Source organism: Amphibalanus amphitrite, unplaced genomic scaffold, assembly GCF_019059575.1.
Source record: "Amphibalanus amphitrite isolate SeventyFive unplaced genomic scaffold, NRLGWU_Aamphi_draft 000782F_arrow, whole genome shotgun sequence".
Taxonomy (NCBI): Eukaryota; Metazoa; Arthropoda; class Thecostraca; order Balanomorpha; family Balanidae; genus Amphibalanus; species Amphibalanus amphitrite.
In genome coordinates this window covers 239,738-261,272 of record NW_024882276.1, presented here as the reverse complement: position 1 = coordinate 261,272, position 21,535 = coordinate 239,738, and the positions used below count along the sequence as shown (strand labels likewise).

The 21,535-nt window shown below is 47.6% G+C and overlaps 2 protein-coding genes across 3 annotated transcripts in view; both read right to left on the bottom strand.

Annotated features, from left to right (window-relative positions):
- Nucleotides 1-7,590: 7,590 nt before the first annotated feature.
- Nucleotides 7,591-10,420, bottom strand: LOC122366063 (MFS-type transporter SLC18B1-like). The gene is made up of 2 exons (XM_043337841.1): nucleotides 9,134-10,420; nucleotides 7,591-7,647 (listed from the first exon to the last, which is right to left on the bottom strand). The coding sequence occupies exons 1-2, from the start codon at nucleotides 10,418-10,420 to the stop codon at nucleotides 7,591-7,593; spliced, it is 1,344 nt and encodes a 447-aa protein (XP_043193776.1).
- Nucleotides 10,421-18,048: 7,628 nt separating this feature from the next.
- The window catches only part of LOC122366061 (E3 ubiquitin-protein ligase SMURF2-like), a 48,825-nt gene continuing 45,338 nt past the window's right edge, over nucleotides 18,049-21,535 (bottom strand). For both annotated transcript variants that reach the window (XM_043337833.1, XM_043337834.1), the window contains one exon: nucleotides 18,049-21,011. In XM_043337833.1, the coding sequence (XP_043193768.1) occupies nucleotides 20,952-21,011 (60 nt within the window). In that variant the 3' untranslated portion in view covers nucleotides 18,049-20,951. The remainder of the gene's footprint in view (nucleotides 21,012-21,535) is intronic.

The following is a 21,535-nucleotide window of genomic DNA, read 5'->3' as shown; positions in this document are numbered from 1 at the left end:
GAAAGCCGAAAATGGGAGAAATGATCTACGGGGAATGCCGACATTGATGTTTTGCCATTTTATCTCAAACTTTATCCAGAATTGATCAAAGCTGACACGCGTTTTAAGAGCTTGAGGACGCGGTGCACACTGGAAGTTATAATTGTGTGATATAATAAGAACATGCCAGGTAAATCATTCCTTATAGGTAACAGGCCGCTGTGTCGGTTGAAAGTGTAATTTGTGTGACTAAAAATACGCGTTGCTATTCTACAGCAGTAAAGTCCACGTAGCGTGCTTTTAACACGTGCGTAATCGCACGTTTTCGGCATTACCCCAGCCTGCCATACTTTCATTTGCAGGCCCATAACTTTTCAACGTGCTGTATAAATTTCAAATAGGCAGCACACTTATGCAAAGACATGCTAAAGATTACTTGACCGAATTGGCCAGACAAACGGTAGCATAATGAGTAAGAAATGCAGCTTCAAAGGCGCATGTAGTACAAGGGAAACGTACCTTGAAAACGCTCTTGGCGCCCTCACAGTCGAAGCATTCCGAATGACGACTCGTAATAACAAACATGCGATAATTGTAGTCACTTAAGCTTCAGAGCATCACTGACAGGTGGCATCCATGTCTTACGGTTTTCGAAATATCTCGAATTTCGGCTTTGCCCCAACTCCGGCATTGCCCCAACTTCCCCTAAGCTCAATGATAATATAGGGTAAATTCAACGTAACAGCGCAATATTCGTTGGTCTGTTTATTCTATTTTTCATTCAAGGACGATTTGCTTTTGCATATATTCTGAATGCTATAGTTTTATAAACAAAGGGACTATAACATAACATAACATAACATAACATATATTACAATGTAACAACAGGCTACAGGAGCCCAACAAGGTTACAAGGATGATATACACAATGATGTACACATTCATGCACACTGAACATGATTTACATGACAATGAATGCAATGAGTGAATCCTAACAACGAAACCTATCAGAGTTGTCTACGTCTTCAATTGTGTCAAAGACCGCACCACGCTCCGTAAAATACAAATCCACGTTATATTTGAATTCGTTAAGGGAGGAACTATCAATAACCCAAGCTATTCCACATATCAATGACGCGGTTAGTAAAAAAGGATTGCCTTAAACGCGTTTTTGAAAATTTCTTTACCAATTTACATCCATGTCCTCTAGTAGAGTTCGAACTTATCGTGAATAAGCTCTTAAAATCTAGTTAGCTTATCAATACCTCTATAAATTTTGAACAATTCAATCAAATCACCTCTCACTCTCCGGTGATGGAGTGAAAACATATTTAACGAGACAAGCCTTTCTCTGTAAGTCATCCCGCGAAAACCACGCACCATCCTAGTGGCCTTCCTCTGCACACGCTCTAGAGACTTGGCGTCTTTTTTAGATTCTAAGCGAGTACCATGCCTGTGCACAATACTCTAAATGTGGACGAACAAGAGAACAATACAGTTTTTTCATAACGTCTTTACTTTTATAATTAACGTTTCTATATAGTACTCCCAACATTTTCAGAGACTTTTTACGGGCTTCTTGACATTGATGACTGAATTTTAGATCATTTGTGATTAAAACACCTAAATCTCTTTCTTCAAAAACATTTTGCAGTTGACTGGCGTTTAAATAATATCGATCATTTTCATTTACCCCAACGCTAAGAATTTTGCATTTCTCTACGTTAAATTCCATCTGCCATTTTCTGCTCCAATTCAAAAGAATGTTTAAATCTGATTGTAATGTTTTCATGTCCTCGTCTGATGTAATTGCTTTTGCCAGCTTAATGTCATCAGTAAATTTCCAAAGCCTACTGCTTAAATTATTATCCAGAGAGTTTACAAAAATAATAAAGAGCAATGGGGCTAGAACCGTACCTTGTGGTACACCACTCTTAACCTCCGCCCACTCAGACTGTTGTCCATTCAAAACAACTCGCTGCTTACGTCCTACCAGCCAGGTCTCTATCCATCTAAGGAGGAAACCGTCTAAGCCATGACACTGTAATGAAACTAATAATCTTTGATGTGGAACCTTGTCGAAAGCTTTACAAAAATCTAAATACACTACTGCTACCTTCCGTCCCCTGTCTAATAGCTCTGTTACATATTCGAGAAAGTCTAGCAAATTTTTCAGACACGATCGTCCAGCTCTGAATCCATGTTGAGAAGGCAATAAAAGTTCATTTTGCTCTAAGTGATTCAGTATATTACATTACTATAAAATAATATAGGGGCAAACGGACTATAACATCATATAACAATTAATTTCAACCTAGTTATATATAAAACTGTCAGATGCTAAGATAATCGAAGCAGGTTTTGGAATTTATTCTGATTACAGATAAAATCGGCACATTGTGCACAATTCATGCCGAGGGCGTTTATGCTTTGTAGCACGCTACATCTTGACCATCTAACGTAGTATCTTTTCGGCACGGTCGGCCCGGTGACGCGCAGCTGAGCAGAGCGCTGCCGCACGCTTCCCTCCCTTGTCATTATTCCCTTTCTCCTCCCACCCGTCCCCAGGTCCACCCTCCCCAATCATTTCTCACTGTCCGCACAGAATGTGCCGCCATTAAAGGGACCCTCCCACCTTAACATTAGTTTTGAGTTGAGATAGCCAAGTTTGCGGCCAGGCTCAGAAACCACCATTTATCCTGGTCGCAACCCCCGCAGCTTTATGGTGTTCAAGAAATTTCTTCCGTTTACTTGCAGGGTGGGACCAGCGTGGTCCCTATCTCTTAACCATTACGGGAATCTGATGACGTCATCAGGCTTTCGAACGTCCGTTAAATGTTTGACTAAAACGTTTTGTAGCACGCGGTGGTATATGCTGTTTGCGCGCAACAAATGCCGCACTTTCAAATAAAGTCGCTAGGAACAGCGGAGATCCCAAAAAGTAAACAAAAGTAAAAGTCTAATATCTTGAAAACCGGTGAATATTTTTCGATGAAATTTGGTAGATATTCGTTTTTGCTCTTTCTGAACCGAGCGACATCACTTTCATGCCAATTCATTAACTTTTTTGAAGGTGGGAGGGTCCCTTTAAACTCCAATTAAGACAAGCACCTCTGAAGACAGTCACATCAGGATGAGTCATTGGTAGTCATTACAAAGCAGCTGAAGCTACAAGCAAACGTCGGCACACTGTGAGACCACGCGCAGGCTTAAGGCACGTAGCACATTGGGTCTCACGTAGCCATGGTAGCACAACAGGGCGTCTCACTGCAACGGAATCTGCTAAACTTAGCAAACAGACGTAGTTCAGGACGTCTCCACTGCGGACAGAAAGCGCTGTTGTCCGAAACAAACGTAGTTCAGGACGTCCCCACCGCGGACAGAAGGCGCTGTTCTACCGACCCTCCCAACCAAGATGACGTCAGTGGGCGGAGCAAGAGTGACGTCACAAGGGGCGTTGCCGGCAGACGAAACGGAAGGAAACAAAAGTTTGAATAAAATGAAATTGAAGAATCAAAATTAAAACTCGAAAATCACCAACCTTTCGGGGATTGGTTTATGCCAGCGACTACTAAGATGATAAAGCACTCAACACGAAGACGATTCGACGGCCAAAATTGCAGACACAGAGGAGCAAGGTGACTAAACAGGACAGAGGGCGCCATCTTACGGGCCCACCCACAAGAGGAAGGCAGAGGAAGATGACGGCGCAAGGGCGTGGCAGTCACCCCCTCCCCCCAAGCTATAAAAGGGTGCACCACCCAACCGGGAGACACAGTCAAGCAGCCGAGAGACACAGTCTGCAGCCGGAGCCGGAGACGCCATCTGGGAGCCGCCGTCAGTCCGGGGTCACCCGCGAGAAGTCTCTTCAGTTCGAGCGCAGAGGAACTCCAGAATGTGAGTGCTGCTGAAAAGTCTGCTCAATCCCAATCCTTGACCCCCCCCCCTCTGCCCAGCCTGCCGTGCCGTGACGACTGCCAAACATTTTCGGTTGCCATAAAATGCACTCTCAATTGGAATTGGAAAACTTAAATTACTTTGAACTTATTGGTCCAGACACCCTAGTTGCATATTAGGATCTGAATTGTGAGGTCATGTCAGAGCCGCCAGTAAATAGGTACGTTATTGTCAGTTGGAGTTCACGATTAGGCCGGGAGCGAGATGCTAAAATTTGAATAAGCAGCTCATTGTCACGAACGTTGAGATTGATGACATGATGCATGTCAGCATTGGATAATGAATATGTGTTTGTGTTTGGCCAAGCTGGTTCGTTGATTTATTATCGGCGGTAGTCAGGTGCGATTAAGATTTGAGGTTGGGAAGTTTGTAAAATTAAGGATGTAGATTCATGCTGTACTCACTAAAAGTTGCATTGCGAAATCATTGGTAATATTGCTATAGGAATTAATTGCGAAGTCGAAGTCAATTATAGAACAGGTAAATACGTTTGGAAAGGGATGAAATGTTTTAAGGTGGCGACTGATTCATGCAATCGATCTATGGATATGGCTATGAGTTATGATTTTCGACAGATACGAATGCTTGAGCTTACGACGGAATTTCTTCTGTTACTTAGGTGCAGAGTTGAGAGTCGTGGTTTGAGGTCGACGGTCTGACACTTCGCGACTTGAGATGGTCCTTGTACTTTGCGTCAGTGAAATTGCGAAATGTCGAGTAATAGGTAGATGTAGAATTGTTTGGGATTAGAACTAATATGCGACTAATATAGGTACCGATCGTTGTGCTTTTGTAGAATAAATAATAGAAAAGACCATCTTTGTTGGGAAACGATTAAATGGGACGGGAATTTAAATAAAAAAAAAACTTACGTGGAATAGAGCTGATGAGATGTCGAACAGGGAGATATTGTAGCGATATTTTACCAGATTCACACTCACTGACACACCCGGTGAATCTACCCAGCCAGAAGAGACAACACGCACGAGCACTACACCGCGAGTGATGACGCGCCCATCGGGGCGTGGCCTTGACTGACTGTCGACGCGACGCCAGCCGGCGCGGCGGCCAGTATCGTCGTCCCCGACGCGGGCGTTGAGCCGCCAGAGGGCGCGAGGAGCAGCCACAACAGGGGCAGTGGGTTAGCCGTAATTGGGGCGCGTGCGGTAGGTGAAGGTCATCGTATAGAAACATGGTTAGTTGTGGAAGTTGCAACGGGATAAGAACGTAAACAGTTAATGCATAATTTTAAATATGACATGCTATATGATATCTAGGACTGCAGTTCGTTTGATGTGCATTGGTTACTGCTAATAGGATGATTTAAATTAGATTTTCTATGAAAGGCTATCGGGAACCCTATGACAATGTTCTGGCACTCTATAAAGATAATTTGTATAGGTAACTAGTAGCCCATCAGAAGCTATCGAACGAGTTTCAAGGAGTCATTTCCGTTTGAGCATTCAGTGATTTAATATGATACGGTGGATCACAACCAGACGATTGATCGGTGCGTACTAATTGGTTCTAAATCATCTGATTAAATCAAGAGCAGTTCAAGGCCTGCTAGGATTGTATACGAGAACTGATGATTAGGTTCACGCGTGCAGCAGCAATTAGAACTTGGGATTACGATTTGGTTTGGATAAATAATGCGTTTTTTGTTCTTCGAGTTCTTGCGAGTTAGCGCCAATAATTACTCCACCAATATTGGCACAGGGCATTGTGAGGCACAGACGGCTTGTTTGCCCGTCTCCTATGGCGTAACGTTTACCAGCATGACTGTATGAGACACAGATGCACTTCTCTAAACCCACGTCCAGACCGGAATAATAAGAGGGACACACCGTCACGTACGCAGGGCATATGCACGTTTTCCGCCAGTGGTACCGGCCACTGTTAATTTCCCGCTTAGGTAATACTGGGTAACGAGGCAGTGAGAGGTTTCTATGGCAGAGGAAAGGAGAAGACTGGTACAATGCAGTCGGAGAGTAAGTTGGAGCTATGCCAAAGGTAAGAAGCCAAAGGTCAGGGGTGAGTCACCCAAAGGGCGGATAAGACAAGCTGTAGTGTCCCGAATAAGTCCTCATACTTATTTTGTAAGGGTACCTTAATCGGTACTGGACAGCCTCAGGGGAGGTAACGATGTACTCCAGGACACGTAAGGCCTTGAAAGTAAATCCCAGGGTTTAAGGAGAGTTCCTGAGGAGAGTTCCAGGATATGAACGGTGGTCCCTGGGTCGTGAACGGAGGTGTTACACGCGGACCGGAAGAGGGCATAGGTAATCTCTCCCGGATAGAGAGATAAGTCGGATGTAAATCGCGTATATGTGTACCATAGGTCTATCGGACGTGTGTGGATCCCATAAAGTAGTAGGGTGGATATTTGTGCAATTATTCTGGACGGCCCTGCGATAAGTATCTTTGTCGCCGGTTACCGGAGCATGCAAATGGATTTCGGAAAGAGACATTTATCTCGCCGGGGAGATCGTCGTCAGCTAGACACCTTACACTATCGGAGGGAATTTCGGGGGCTGCTAAATCGATTGGGGTGAGTGAATGGAGGGCAAATGCTTTGTGTGGATGAGCGTAAGAATGATGAAGGATAAATCTTAGGATAAGGCCGATAGGAGTTAAGCAGAACTCAGGTTGGGCAGTCAAGCTAATGATTCTCGAGGGCAACTAAACTAGCAACGCTAATACGAATTAAGTGGCCAATTTTCTTAATGGGGAGGCCAGTGATATAGGAATAGGTGACTGGACGAATGATCACATTCAATTTATCAACGTAATTACCACCCATATGTTTGGCAGTGGTCATCGGGACTTCGAATGCCCTGTCCTTCACCTACCCAACTGTGCCGCAAACCCAGCTGATCGGACCCCTCTATCCCTAATCCGAGCAGTGAAGAAGCATCTCGTGCATCATGGTCTATACAATGAACAGAATCATCAAGCCTCTAAATTAAAAAGCATCTTCCATCAGATGTATTTGTATGCAAGGTGGATCTATACCTATACATCTATCTCAGGATCTCATCACTATCTGGATCTCTCTCTAGATCTATCTCGGGATCTCTTCAACGACTCTCAGGTTCCCCTGTATCACCAGCTCTACTACCGACAGCATTACAGCAGCGAATTATTCTCTCTGCTACAACAGCCGAACAACAGTGGACCGCAGTATTGGATGAACCGCAAAGAAGATACAGCAGCTTTTTATTCCTTCTTTCTCCCTTTCTTTAAATTCCCCTCGCTACAGCTTAAGGGCTAGCATACCTACCATGTACTGTATATACTGTATGTACTGTGCCAAATTTGTAGCGATTTGTCAATGGTTTTACCCGAATCGCTCAATCGAATAACAGCAGAGACACATGTTTTCTAAGCTGATGTCTTTGTCACAGAATAAACCATACCTGCAAGAGAATGTAGCAAACAATGAAATATAACTGTGTGGGAGGAAAGTACGAGCATGATATGAACCGCAACGACCGTAAGCACCTCGTCTGATGGCAGCTCATGTATCCATATATGCAGATGAGCACATACCGAGAAGCACAGCGCTGCTGATAGCGTTCGTGGTCGGGTCTGGACGGCGTCATATCTCCCGGTATCCGCTGTTTTCCCCGGGGAACAGCCGTAATGAGGGCGTCATTCCCGGTCTACCGGGCCCGGGCCGCGCTGGCTGGTTGGTGGGGGGCACCGGCGCTGCACGGTGGGGTTCGAGGTAGATACGGTACACGACGAGACTGAATACTTTGCAGCTGCCCAATGCTTGTGTCAAGTCGAGTCAACGCTAGAATGAGCTCCTCAGTCGACACTACTGTCAACAGTCGGCAATCAAAACTGCAGGCAAAATTCCTCACGTTTTACTCAACGGGCGACACTACAGTGGATGCTACATATTATAGTTGCTACAAGTACAGACGTGACATCAGACTGTTGTTTGTCGATGGGTCTGTTCCAGTCGCACTTCCTAACACCTCTAAACTCCTCCAAGAGCAAGATAGAGGAGGTTGGAGCAGGGCCCTCCTTGGCTTTGTAGGGACTAGAGCTGCCACTGGAACAGGGAAGCAATCTTCGAGGAGTTTAGAGGTGTTAGGAAATGCGACTGGAACAGACCCAATAACTGCCACATAGTTACTACATCCAGTGTTTTCCAATCACTAGGTATATTCATTTTCACGCGGTCGCTTGAGTCGAGCGAATATAAAATTACGTAGAAATCGCATGTTGTTTGGCGAGGTTGGCTGGGTTGGCTGAGACCCCCACCCGGGCGCGGGTACATTCCAATGACATGCAGTACAGTATGCATTCAGGCGTAACCTGTAGTGACATCTAGCGGTAGCGGTGCAATATAAGTTTGGAGACGTGCGGTGCAGTATACTTTCAGGCGTGAGCAGTAGTGACATCTAGCGGCATTTAACTATGTAACTTCATTCGCTTGTCATGCGGTATAGCATAAGTTCAGGCGCGCACTGATAGTGGCACCTAGCGATAGCTATGTAAATGACTTCCTACACGGTTCATGAGGTACAGCATAACTTCAGGTGCACACTGTGGTGGCCAAGGTTCAATAGATCTTCGACGAGATCAGCTCGGTGTCATTTCCAAGTCTGTATCAACTTTTCCAGGCATGCGGAGCGATTGTGAATTGCTAGTATCCTTTAGCTTTTTCGCTTATGAACCTTTGGTATCCGTGGCTGAAATATGACCATTGCAATCAAATGCCGCCGTTATGTCGGATATAAATGCTTATGAGCGGGTATTGATGAGAAGGAAAATTCCAATGATAGGAGGAAATGTCGATAATTGAAGGGTTTTGAGTGATGTTCACGAAACGGAGAAATGGTCCTAAGAAATGTTGATGATTGGGGATGCCAATGGTCAAAAGCTGTCGGTAACAGATAGAAATGTCGATAGTCGGGAGTTGCAAATGAGCTGCACGGTTATGATGCTCCTTTGAAACAGTAGAGGTTTATACAGTCCCTATTTCAGCTTTCTTTTCTGTGTCGCTGTGTGCCACGGCATCTGTTATTTGCATGCTTTCCTTGCGTAACCAAAACACCAGCCCCCTGCCTAGCATGAGCACAACCATTACGATGTTGGCGACCCCCAGACACGTCCCCAGACCCGGAAACCCCACCAGCCCTATGACCGCACTACCCACCATGGGGCCGGCTACTTTACCCACTGAGTAGACGGTACCGTAGACGGCAGCCACCAGCGCCCTGCCCTGCACGGTATCGGGCAGACCGCGCGCTATGGATCGGCGCAGCAGCAGACCCAGTAGGATCGGGTAGGCAGCCGCCTGAAACAGCTCGCGGATCCCCATACCGAAGCCGAGAAGGAGACGGGAGGGGGGCAGGCCGAATAGTGGGGACGGTGGCATCAGGAGAACCCCCAGAGCGGTCATCGACAGGAACCCGGACACCAGCAGGAAGGTGTTCTCGACAGCGTCGGAGAGACGGCCCCACGCGGCGCCGGCCGCCGCGTACACCACGAACGAGCCCAGGAAGAAGAGGCCCAGCTCGGCGGGGGAGATGTCCAGCGTATCGTGGACATACACCTCGAGCTGGGGGTCGACAGAGAGCCAGTTGTGAGCCACCACCAGCAGTGCGGCACACGTCAGCCAGTTATCTGGTGTCAGCGCGATCAGCGCCAGCATCCGCAGGAAGCTTGACCTCCTCCAGCGTCTCCAGCAGCTGCTGTCCTCTTCGTCTTCATCCAGCTTCTGCTGCTGTCTCTGGTCATCATCCGATGGCAACTCCGTTGGCATCATCACCACACCAGCGACGAACAGCAGAAGCTGAAGACCTCCGAGGAAGTAGAAGGACAGACCGTAGCCTCCCAGCGCGTACAGCGCCCCTCCGAGGGCTGGGCCCAGGCACAGACCCGCGCCCGACATGGTCTCTATGAATCCCAGCACCGTGTTCAATCGCTCCGGGAACTGACTGGCGACGATGGTACGAGCAGCAGTCTGCACAGCAGCCGTGCCGACAGCTTCAGCAACACGTACAGCTACACTGGCCGATAGGAAGGCAGTGCTGTCGCCAACGAGTCCAACGAGACCAAACGCCACGCCTGTGACGCCGGCAATGGCCACTCCGGCGTGGAAGAGCCGCATCACGCCCAGGCGCGGCGCCAGCCAGCCGGTGACCGGGAATGAGAGCAGCTCCGAGAGCGAGAACGAGCTGAAGACGACGCTGCTCTGCGCGCTGGTGAGGCCGCGCAGACGAGCCTCGTGCGGGAAGAAGGGCACCTGGACGAGCGTGCAGCAACCGGCCAGCACAGTGGCCGCTCCAAGAAACACCAGCAGCCGGCGCTGGTGAGAGCTGATCTTCGACGGCGAGCCAGACGCATCCTTATATGTCTCCCCAGGAGCTTCTTCAGTGGTGCGACAGTCCTCAGTGGTATCTGACTTTTCCTGCGGCTGCTGATCGGATAGCTCTCTCTTCCCGTCGTCTTCCTTCCTCCTCATGTTGCTCTCGTGTATCGCTGTTTGACCTACGACGGTCAGCTATCGATGCCGACTGACCGGCCCCCGCCGCGACGTTTGGTTCTCACTCAGTGCGCTGTCACAAACCGCCGAATGCGGCGTCATTAATTGGCAAGGCGTGACTTTCATCGAGGTCGGAAGGGGCCCCTCGGAGGCAGACCGGCGCTGTCAAAAACCGGAAATGTCCATTGGCTGTTGGTTCTTCGAATTTCGTTATTGCCCACCGTACACTTATTGGGCATGCGTGTCCGACATTGTTATTGTCATTGACATTTGACTTTGTCATTAAAAGCTACTGAATCCTCCTGGCAACACACAAGAACAATGTTGCGTGATTGCGCTTATTGATTCTGTTGTCAACTACAAGGACACCAAATTTCGGACGAAGTCTCATTAGCCAGCGTAGTTACTACAGCACGATCCGTATCATGAGCTGGAGCCATTGTTTTGGTTTTGTTAAGATCATAGTGCGGCAGTACCTACATACAAATTACAATGCACAGCACACAATGGACCGAGCTCAGGCCACATCCGTCGTATAGCCAATAAACGACACCTGAGGGATTCCTAACGGGCATATTTGTGAAATGGCTCCGAAACCCATGCATACGAATCGAAAACAGATGCATCATCTCCTTCCATTCTTTATCTGAAGCCTTTTGCATTGGTGAGTTAACTTTTCGTGATAACCTACATCATATACCTTTTAGAACTAGGTCCTAAGTTCAGGGCATTCCTAGACGGCATTGATGGCAATATATAAGTCGTTTTCAAGACGGCTATCTGGTTCACACTAGGTTCTTATTTGGTGCAGATTTTGTACATTTTTTTCTTCAAATTAGGTTCATTGTATTTCTTAGAAGCTAGCAGTATGGATTGCGCAATGCGCAGTTACCTATAGTCTATACCTATACCTTTTTTTAAATTACCATACATTATTTTCGAGGATAAACACTGAAATAAATTCATGCTAATGACGATATTGTTGACAAGAAGTTTTGAAGCAGCTTTGGTCAAATTTGGAGCAATTCATTGGCCAGATAACCCGTGGTGAAAGCGGCTATTACAAAGTAAAAACTGCAGCTCCCCGAAACAGTACCTACACACAGCTAAGCCGCTGAGGCAAAGTTCTTCGAGTTGCATTCAATAGAATGTAAAATTTGGTCTCGTAAATCCATTGGCAGAGTGACAGCTTTAGAATGGTGTGTTGCTGATGCTTTATCTTGCGGAAGAGTTCCGTGATAAAGTTCAGCCAACAATTTCCGAAGCTACTTTGCCGACTGAGTTTGCAAGCCCTGGAAAAACCTTCCTTCGGCATTGGCAATTGCTTCGGGCAATGCTCACTGCAAAAGGCAAGTATTGCGAGAGAGTAAGAGTTCACAAGCCACAGTTCACAAGAGTTCACAGTTCACAAGAGTGCTAAAAGGAGACTGAGCCGCCTGAAACAGCGCACCAGTTGATGAGTAAAGCATCACGAGGAAACCGTTGTACAGTAAAATAGCTGACAACTGCAAGGTGTTCAAATATATACTCAGCACCACACATATCTTTGTTGTGAGGTGCAATATGGGGTGTTACAACAACTATATTTTTCATTTATTTGCTTTTGAGTTAGAGCTGTGTTTGATTAACTACTCTGGTATGATATTCGTTTTCATCGTGACGAAAGACTATAGCGAAATCGTTGTCATCATATGAGCATCTGTGTTAGCAACTGTACATAAAGTAGTTCGACAGCCGTTTGACATATGCAAGGAATAAGCCGCACGTACCTCTCTAAAGCACGCATATGTGAAAACACTTACAAACTTGTGTCTGTGTATACCTTTTGTTCTGGACGTGGCGTAGAAACTCGTCAGCTCTGTACACTCAAACAATGCACTGGTGCAGTGCATTGTTTTTTGCAGAATGATGGATATAATAGTGCTTCGAATCACAATGAACTTCGCATGCCATTATTGACTCGGTTACATAAGATCATATTAGCCGGTCGGTCGCCCTCCCCCCCCCCCCGAGGCAATAATCGCGCCTAAAGCCTCTCCTGTGGCCGTGTGACCCCCAGCTCTCCCCACGCACTCCTCCGCTCTGCCGGAGAGGAGTGCAGCTCCGTCAATAACTGGCAGAGACCGGCGCCAGCCCAGCTAATCAGTCGGTGACGGCCCCAGTATCGGCCCATTGCGTCCAATCGAGAGCTGCCGCAGCCCGCGCGCCCCCATTTGGCTTGGCACCGTGCCAGCGGCCCCTCTGGAGGAAAAAGGGGTCAGACGGGGAGGGGTGATGACTGGGGAGGGGGAGCATCCGGCTTTGGCAGCAGTAGGTGCCAGCTGAGGGGGGGGGGGGCAGGGTCAAGGCCTGATGAGGGACGGGCAGGGCAGGGTCAATGTTGGTAGCATAAGAATAATGAGCGAACACATTTCAACGATCGCTAATTGCTGTTGGGATTGCCTAGATGTTATATATTCAACATTAGCAAAGCAACTGTAGATTTTTGTGCATATATCTATATTGCGACCGTAAAGCGCATGAGGTAGGTACCCATTGTAGTCGCCTAAATATACGGGGCCACCGTCTACATATACGCTATCTGCGAAATAATTTTGATAACGTTTCGTTCCACCGCGTCTACGCCATCTGTAAAAAAAATATTTGGTTGTCACATGAACCCCTTGGCCTGACGAGGGCTACACTGCCATAAAAACTAGACCTCAGAACCAAATTAGCTCATAATCCACGAATATTTTCTACACTACGAGTGACTTACATCACCGGGACAGACAAGCTGGGGTGGGGTCACATTAGGGGAGATCCGTGTAAGACGCCCAGGGTCGGTAAGAGGCCCCATCGCTTTTTTACCAAACCAATAATGTTATTTATTTTTAATGTTCTTGTAAAGCAGAAGCCCTCTTGAAACAACAACTCACGAAACCTGAGGTATCAGGTGCGTCGCAGCGACTTTTGGTAAGCCTGTTTCTGTTTTTGCCCCTTTACTTGCTAGATATATGCATCTTTATCACCCTTATGTATCTGAAAAAAAACAATGGCTATCAAATGCAATTTTATCTCATCGAAATTGTCACATGTTAGCTTCAGAATAGACCATGTTCTGGTGCGCTGCAAATGTCTCATAAACCACAAATATTGTGACGCTAAAACACTGCATTTTTTTAAGAGGCCCTCCCTTCGAGGATGATAAAACGCCCCCCGATAAAAAACGCCCCCGATGCTAAAACGCCTGCACCTGCGGCAGGCGTGGCATTCTTTTTTCAAGGAGTTTGTTTTTGTTTCTTTTTTCTGTTTCCTTTCTTAGAGGTAATAGGTACAATTTTCGTTGGTCATCAGCGTTTGGTTGTGCTAGTTTTCGCATTGTTCGAGCGCTTTGGAAGTGTTATTGGTTTCGATAACACCGTATTTGCTTAGCTTTTCGAAATAAAAGGCCTTGCAGCTGTGTTCGCAAAGCGTCTTTTACAAGTCGACTTGACTTGTAAAACGCCCGAGGGGGGGGGGGGGGGCGTCTTACCATACCCATAGTGTAAGAGGCCCTTTTGCAACTTTTTCCAAAATGTTAAAGTTTACGGTTTGTGTACCCCTAGATTCATTTTGAATGCAAATATGTATGGGAAAATGATGCATGCTCACAGCGCATGCACACGTTAGCTCTTAAATATTATCAGTTGTCTAAGAATAGCAACTGAGCTTAAGGGGGGGCCTCCTGCACCACTCTCCCCTACGGATTTAAAGAGACGACTTGTGCGCAGAGATGCGGAGCCGGAGTCGGAGCCGGAGCCGGAGCCGCCGGAGCCGGCATATTTTGCCCGGAGCCGGAGCCGGAGCCGGAGCCGTGAAACAATATAGCCCGGAGCCGGAGCCGGAGCCGGAGCCGTCAAAAAAGGGGGCGACTCCGGCTCCTTTTCTTAAGAGGAAACAATTATTTGCCTAGTTCGGTTTGACAGTACAAGGCGTAAAATAATGTGGTATTCAAAATAGCCTTGTTATACAAATACAGAAGCAACGTGTACCAATCCCATCGCCTTTTTTCTTCCACCCGTATTTAACCCGCGCCCTGGTGTGGGTCTGAGCCACCTTCGCCCTGGTGGGGGGGGGGGGCCAAAATGACCCCCCCCCGTCTAACTCGAAAACGAAGAGGGCTAGGAAGACGCGGAAAAAAGCAAACGAAAGCCCATAACAAGTACGTTCGAAAGTATTTCGGTCATTTTTTCGCTAAGGTCAATATTGAGGTCGCTAGAGGTCATCATAGGTCAAATTTCAGTGTTTTCGGTGTTGCCGGACATATTCCGCTGTAGCTCGGAAACTAGAAGAGCTAGAGAGCCGCGGAAAAAAGCAATCGATAGCTCTTTTCAAGCTCTTTCGCCAAGGTTCGTCAGATTTGACCTCAGCTCAACGGTTTGGCCTACAGAGGTCATGCAAGGTCAACTTGGCAAATTTCGTTGAAAATGTTTTTAACTATAGCATGCATTCACGAGAAAATAGAGAAACGATTCATGCACCATCGTGCTTGGCTCGTCGAGACGCGTCGAATGATATATAGTTTGACCTCGAAAGGTCATTTTGAAAATTTGACCTCAGGTCAAGGTCATGACCTTACCGAAATAGGTCATGCTGCATATCATTCGATCCGCATTGACGAGACAAACACGATAAACGTCGAACGGAGTCTCTATCTCTATTCAATAACAAGTAAGTGCAGAAAAACCGCTGGTGACCTCTGGTGACCAGGGAGATGACCTAGCGTGACCTCAGCGAGGTCACAAGCAAATGGTTTCACATGGGCTGTGATTTGCTGACCCAAGACACTTCAATAACGAAATATAGGAACAATCACGCCCGATTTAGCTGAAAAACAACTACTTTTCGATTCTCCCATTGACTTATAATGGGGAGCAGCGATGACCTGACCTGACCTTAGGTCACATTTATAAAAAATCCGAGATAGCCATTTTGTAGAGCTGAGTGACATCTTCAAGTACTGTAAATTTTACATCGATCGGATAAAAGCTGTGCCTTTGAGAGAGCTTTGAACTTTTTTAGAGGTGGTGTCAGTTTTGGTGACCTTGTGACCTGACCTGACCTGACCCGAACCCTCCAAAAAAGGACATGATGTAAAAATGTTGAATAAACAGCTATACAAAGTTTCAGGGCGCTAACTCAAGTGGTTTCTGAGTTATCGCTGAAAAACCACAGGGGGGGGCCAAAATGGCCCCCCCCCCACCAGGGCGAAGGTTAATTGATCGCATAGGGGATGCACTGAGTAGAAGCCGGAGCCGGAGCCGCCGGAGCCGGATCATTTTACTCGGAGCCGGAGCCGGAGCCGGAGCCGCCATGCCATTTCACCCGGAGCCGGAGCCGGAGCCGATTTTTTTCTCCGGAGCCGGAGCCGGAGCCGGAGCCGTCTGAAATTTCCAAATTCCACGGCTCCGCATCCCTGCTTGTGCGTACTGCGTAGTTGTGTCCTTCTCGATAGTTCATGTCACCCACCAATGAGGCCCTCCTGCGTCCCCGCCCTGACCTGATAAGCTCGATCATAGCTAGAAGGACCTATCAAAATTAGTAGCTCAAAATGAATGAAGCGCATTTATACAATGATCCATAAACTGCTCGAGGGTGACTAACGTTTCTTTTCATCCTTTTACTTCCGGCCCTCGTAAGTACTGACCGAATAATGCACTCTACCACATAGGAAACACTCTCTAGTACTATACATATAGTACAGCAGCCACGTGTAAGGCAAGCCGTGAGACAGCAGAAGTGTCCCAGTTTTCCCAAGCAGGTCGTACTGGTAAAGCATGTTATTATTCGTGCTTTCCTGTATTCCATTTCCGTCTGTACATATTCAAACATGCCAATCAATGAATGGCGGAGACGGGTCTAAGGTCTTTAGTATCCGTGTAACGAACGTTATTGATGGGTGAAAAGGTGAATGTGTACCTACGCTAGGTAATGCAAAACTTTCAATGCACCGCCAGTCGCCACTTACGCAATGCGTGCTCATTGGTATACCACATGAATGGAAATGAGTCAGAGAATGTTCATTATTCATATACTACATTGCCTGAGTCCCAGGAGCCATTCGGCTTTAGATAAGAGGACAAATGGAATAGGCTGTGCAGTGTGCTTCGATTATTACCTCCCGTGCTACATTTCAAAACTAGTGTAAAATAACGGACTGGCTGGTAATGGGACCAGGTGGTCCACTAAACAGGGCATGCTGCGAATGACACACTACTCCCATACACATCCGCGCTACCCGGCAGTTGCACTTTCATGATGCACCGGTAAGGTTTTCCCGATCTGATCACCTGACATGAGGTACTCATTGGTACTTGAAACTTTTAGGACATTTGTCGAATAGATGCCGTAATAGGGTGTGCCAAATTGGTGGCGTCACGTTTCACTGTATTTTCTGCACTCCCTGTGAAAGACGTATGTAGTTATTCCAAATTCCAATGTTGCACGCTAGCCATGCTAGATTATTTAAATTTACCGTGAATATGGATCGTTTTTTGTGACCTGGTGACCTGACCTAAGATGACTGGAAATTGAAATTACAAAAAAAATGCTACAAAAATGTGCTATAGAATATGCCAACTTTGGTAGCGCTACGAGCCACCGTTTTCAAGCTATTTGCGAGAACGTTAGAGCTGGTCCACCACCCCTGGCTCGGAGAGGGTTAAAGGGACTATCCCACCTTTAACATGGGGTTTGAGTTGAGATAGCCAAGTTTGCGGCGAGGTTCATAAACCACTATCTATCTAGGTTGCAACCCACGCGGCCTCTTGGTGTTGAAGAAATTCGTTCCCTTCATTTGAAAATGGGCCTTGCGCAAGGCCCTATCTTCAACATGGAGCGACCGTTAGTGTGACGTCATCTCGTTTAGTCATTCTGATTTAAATGGGTTTGTTCGTTGAAAAATCGCTTAAAACTTGGTCTGAACTTTGTTGTGGTGCCTACAGAGTAAAAAGAATCAGCTTTATGACAGTAATGTGGCCTGGGGAAGGAGGTAATTTTGGGCTGTGACGTCACATATTTGAAAGTTTGTATTTGGAATATGGGAAGCCTAAGATGTTTAATGAAAAATAAATGCCAGAACCGTGTTCCTGGTCATCCAATCTATAAAGTCGGGCACAATTTAACTGGTTTTAACAACATTTTAGAAGATGGGATAGTTCCTTTAAGGTCAGGTCCCTTCCGACAGGTCAGGATGTTGGTTCAGTGAGAGCGTGCTGCATGAAATCGGATTTGGCAGCACGCTCTAATCTTGTGCCTTTCTCGACTCACTAGCTCATTTAATTCTCAGTTCCACTCCTGCCTTTTTCAGGTCGGATTTGCAAACTGTTCTCGTGGGTTCACATCCTCTCGAGCTTCTCGTTATTTTCAGAGCCTTTGAAGTGGCATTGTAGGAGCTCAGAGCGAGGCTGTTATTATGTTCGCCTGCTGCTGAAGCGGCCGAATGCACTGTAAGCTCTCAGAGCGGCTGGAAAAGCGTCAGCTGCAGTGCGTTTGTTTTGTCAGTTTCACGGCTCAATGGTCGACGGAAAACCGAGTTGGATGTTCACAGGCCCGCGCCAGCGTTTGACTAGTTAAACATACACCGATAGAGTTCCGATGGTATGTATTGTGTTGATCTCACGCAGCACACGCCACACGCACACAAAGAGCACACACACACACACACACACACACACACACACACACACACACACACACGCACTGATTACACGCGCCGTCCGGCCAGCGAGCGAAACACCTCCGCGGCCGGCGAACGTACGTACGCCCACCGCCAGTCTCAGATATGTCTTACAAGGGGCGGAAGACAGGCCGCGTGACGGCATACAACTCCATTGCGAGATAACATTACATACTGTGAATCTATGACGACACACATACACACGCACAAATCGGCGATACTTACATAAGACATAGCATTTAGCATAACAACGACATACTTCCATGATGACGTCACTCGCACGTTCTGTAGTGCCCTGATGACATCACACAATACGTCACGTATTTGTGATATCATTCCGATTTAACCTACAGATGATTGTGCGTATCGGTCCCAAACGGGTTATGTTACAAGTGAGTAAAATCGCACACAATATACTAAGACCAGCGTATGTCGGACAATCAAGAATCATAGCCAGCCAGCGACCAGAGAATTGTGCCGTAGGTCGGTTATCGCTCCTGACAAGTCTGTGTGCACATACTTTGAGAGCACGTTTGCGTACAAACAAAACACTCTTGTCTGCAGTTGAGAACGCGACACTTGCTTTGACGCTCACGCACACGACGTAGTCAGCCTTTCAAGGGTAGGCCTGCGTCAAAAACAGTGAAGCAGACAGGACTACCGCCATTACGATTGTGGCGTAGACAAGAAGATAGTTAAACAATATGGAAATAGTGACGCATGAAATAACTCAACTGTAAACCCACATTTTGTGCATGTGAAAAGCACAATGGAAAGCTCAAAGAAAACCTTACAGAACAACAAGTAAATAATGCACTCAAGATTCGCCAACAACATACTAAGCCCATGCTGATTGTCCTCAGCAGCCAGCATACTGGAACAACATAAGAGACAGAGGACAGAAGATACGGACAGAGGGCACACGGACAGACCACGCGCTCACGTATCCCTAGACACACAAAACGGTGAACTCGGTTTATGGGCGGCGGTAATTAAACACACACGTCTGGATCACATCAAGTAACATTGGAATCGAATTTCGAATGTACAATAAATTGCCATGATATACAATAATATGTCGAGTTTTAACGGGGCATGAAATAAAAAGCAGCCGGAGCAATCCTGTTAAGATTATGTGGTTATCAGAGGAACCAAAGCCACTAGGCCGACACCTGCCGTTGGGGAGGAGCGGAGACGTGTGAAGGGTGGGTGTAGTGGACTGGGGGCTATACACGGCGCCCCAGAGGTGACCCGGGGGCCCCGGGCGGGCCCCTGGGGACGGGCCGGGCCCAGGACGGGTCCCGGCGGCAGTGGATGCCGGTCGGTCGATCGGCCGACCGGAAGGCAGCGCTCCAGCTGGAAGTGTGAGTTCCGACGGTCGCCCAGAGATGGCGCCAGCAGTCGGGGGCTGTGTGACTGCACGATTCAAACGGTGGACCACGGGCCGGACAGTTCAATTAACGGGCGAATTGGTAGCCATATCAGTTGATCCAGGACTGGGGGTAAACAGTGTACGGGAGAAATGACCACCCCGCGCCAGACACATCGCAGGCTTCCGTCTCACTTCACGGCAAAGATACACATGAACTAGAACTGAATGATAAAAACGCACAACACAGGTGTACACCGTTATACGCAGGTACAGCCATACACATAAACAACACAGACATGCCACTCATCGATGCATAAGCCTACACTCCCTCACAAACACCAAACACGACCACACGAGAATATTGTGCGTCTCTCTCTCTCTCTCTCTCTCTCTCTCTCTCTCTCTCTCTCTCTCTCTCTCTCTCTCTCTCTCTCTCTCTCTCTCTCTCTCTCTCTCTCTCTCTCTCTCTCTCTCTCTCTCTCTCTCTCCACACTCTACCTCCGCCACGCACACACACATACATACACACACACTATCATTATACCACCAAAATCTCCCCCAAAACAAACCTTGGCTAAACAGAACAGCATTCGATCAGGGCGGCACATAACCAGATAACCATTTGGACCAGAAGTCGCTGCAGCGGCCGTGACCCATTGGTCTGGGTGGGTCAGCCTACGCAGATCAACACGGGCTCTGTACGTCTTTGGTCTCCCTCAGCGAGCATAGAGCCACACCAGTCTGTCACATTGATAAACCTAATCGTGCATCTCCGCATCTGTCAGTAATATCGCGCCCAAAAAAGACAGGACTAAGTCGGCACACACGTACCGAAAACAACAACACACAAACGGTGAAATTCGCACTGGGTTAGCCACCAGAGGCTTATAGGTGATTCGGTGAGGACCACCGGCTCCTCCGACTTGAAGAGAGCACAGTGTGGTATAAAACGGACGACCGCGGGGCATGGTTGGGAGTGTGGAACCATGGCTGCGCGACTCCAGCCCTGGAGTGACTCCGAGAGTCTGACTCTGACTCACCGAGTGCCCAAAACTGGCGCAAAGACTGGAGCAGAGGAGTCTGTAAGACAGACGCCTCAGCCGGCCGGCACAGCAGCCCAGCACTCCACAGTCACACCGTACAAAAATAGAGAGTTCCGTCTTGTGTCGACCGATCCGCGGCTATATCTGCGGCCTCCTGAGCAAACTGAGTCACTTCTTTGACACCCCAGCAGCATAGAGCCAGAACAGTGGAAACTGCCACGCCAGAAGCGCCATGAGTACCGCCCCCGCTGGGCCCTCTGGTCGCCCTCAGTCGCCGCAGTATCCGCTCACCGCCGTGGCACACCGACCTCCATCCCTCAGCGTGCAGCAGCCGCGTCAGTCGGTTGGTCCCGGGCCAGGAGCAGGCTATCACAGACGGCCAGTCGGGCCGCTCCTTCACTCGACGGCGAACCCACACGTCTCCTCCACCGCCTGCGTAAGCTTGTCGTACATCACCTGAGGAAAAGACGGCAGAGGGGTAAAGGAACAGCACATCACGGTAGGTATATCAGCGGTAAATAGCACATTACCCGGGGCAGAAACGGCGGACAGGTGAATACGGGCGGCATATCGACGGTCATAGATAACATGGATCTTCATGTTATCTATGCAACGGTATATCACCGATAGACAATATATTACTTGGAGCAGGACGGTGGGCAGGTAAAAGGACAGGTCATTAACACAGAATGGTACACCAGTAGTGAGCAGCACATCACGAAACGACGGAGCAATGATGGACAGTATATGAGCAGTGAAATATGAATGTACGGCACATCGGCATTGGTCTGTGCGTCATCATTGGAGCTGGGTAATTGGATGGATCTGGAGAGCGGCGATTCTGTTACTGGTTCTAGAGTTCCTGCTACTGTATGTTTCACTTTACACATCGTGGCTAGGTCACTTTGACCGTGCTTTGTGGATCCTTTGAAGCAGAGCTGGGATGGGATACTATGGCTATACTGGGTGTTCTGTTAACC

Bases quoted from the DNA above. Each gene is read 5' to 3' on its own strand.
- LOC122366063 (XM_043337841.1), bottom strand. From the start codon at position 10,420: ATGAGGAGGAAGGAAGACGACGGGAAGAGAGAGCTATCCGATCAGCAG. The intron at 7,648-9,133 runs GTGGGTAAAGTA...CCCACCGTGCAG, and splicing joins TCTACGGTACCGTCTACTCA to CGCCGGTGCCCCCCACCAAC.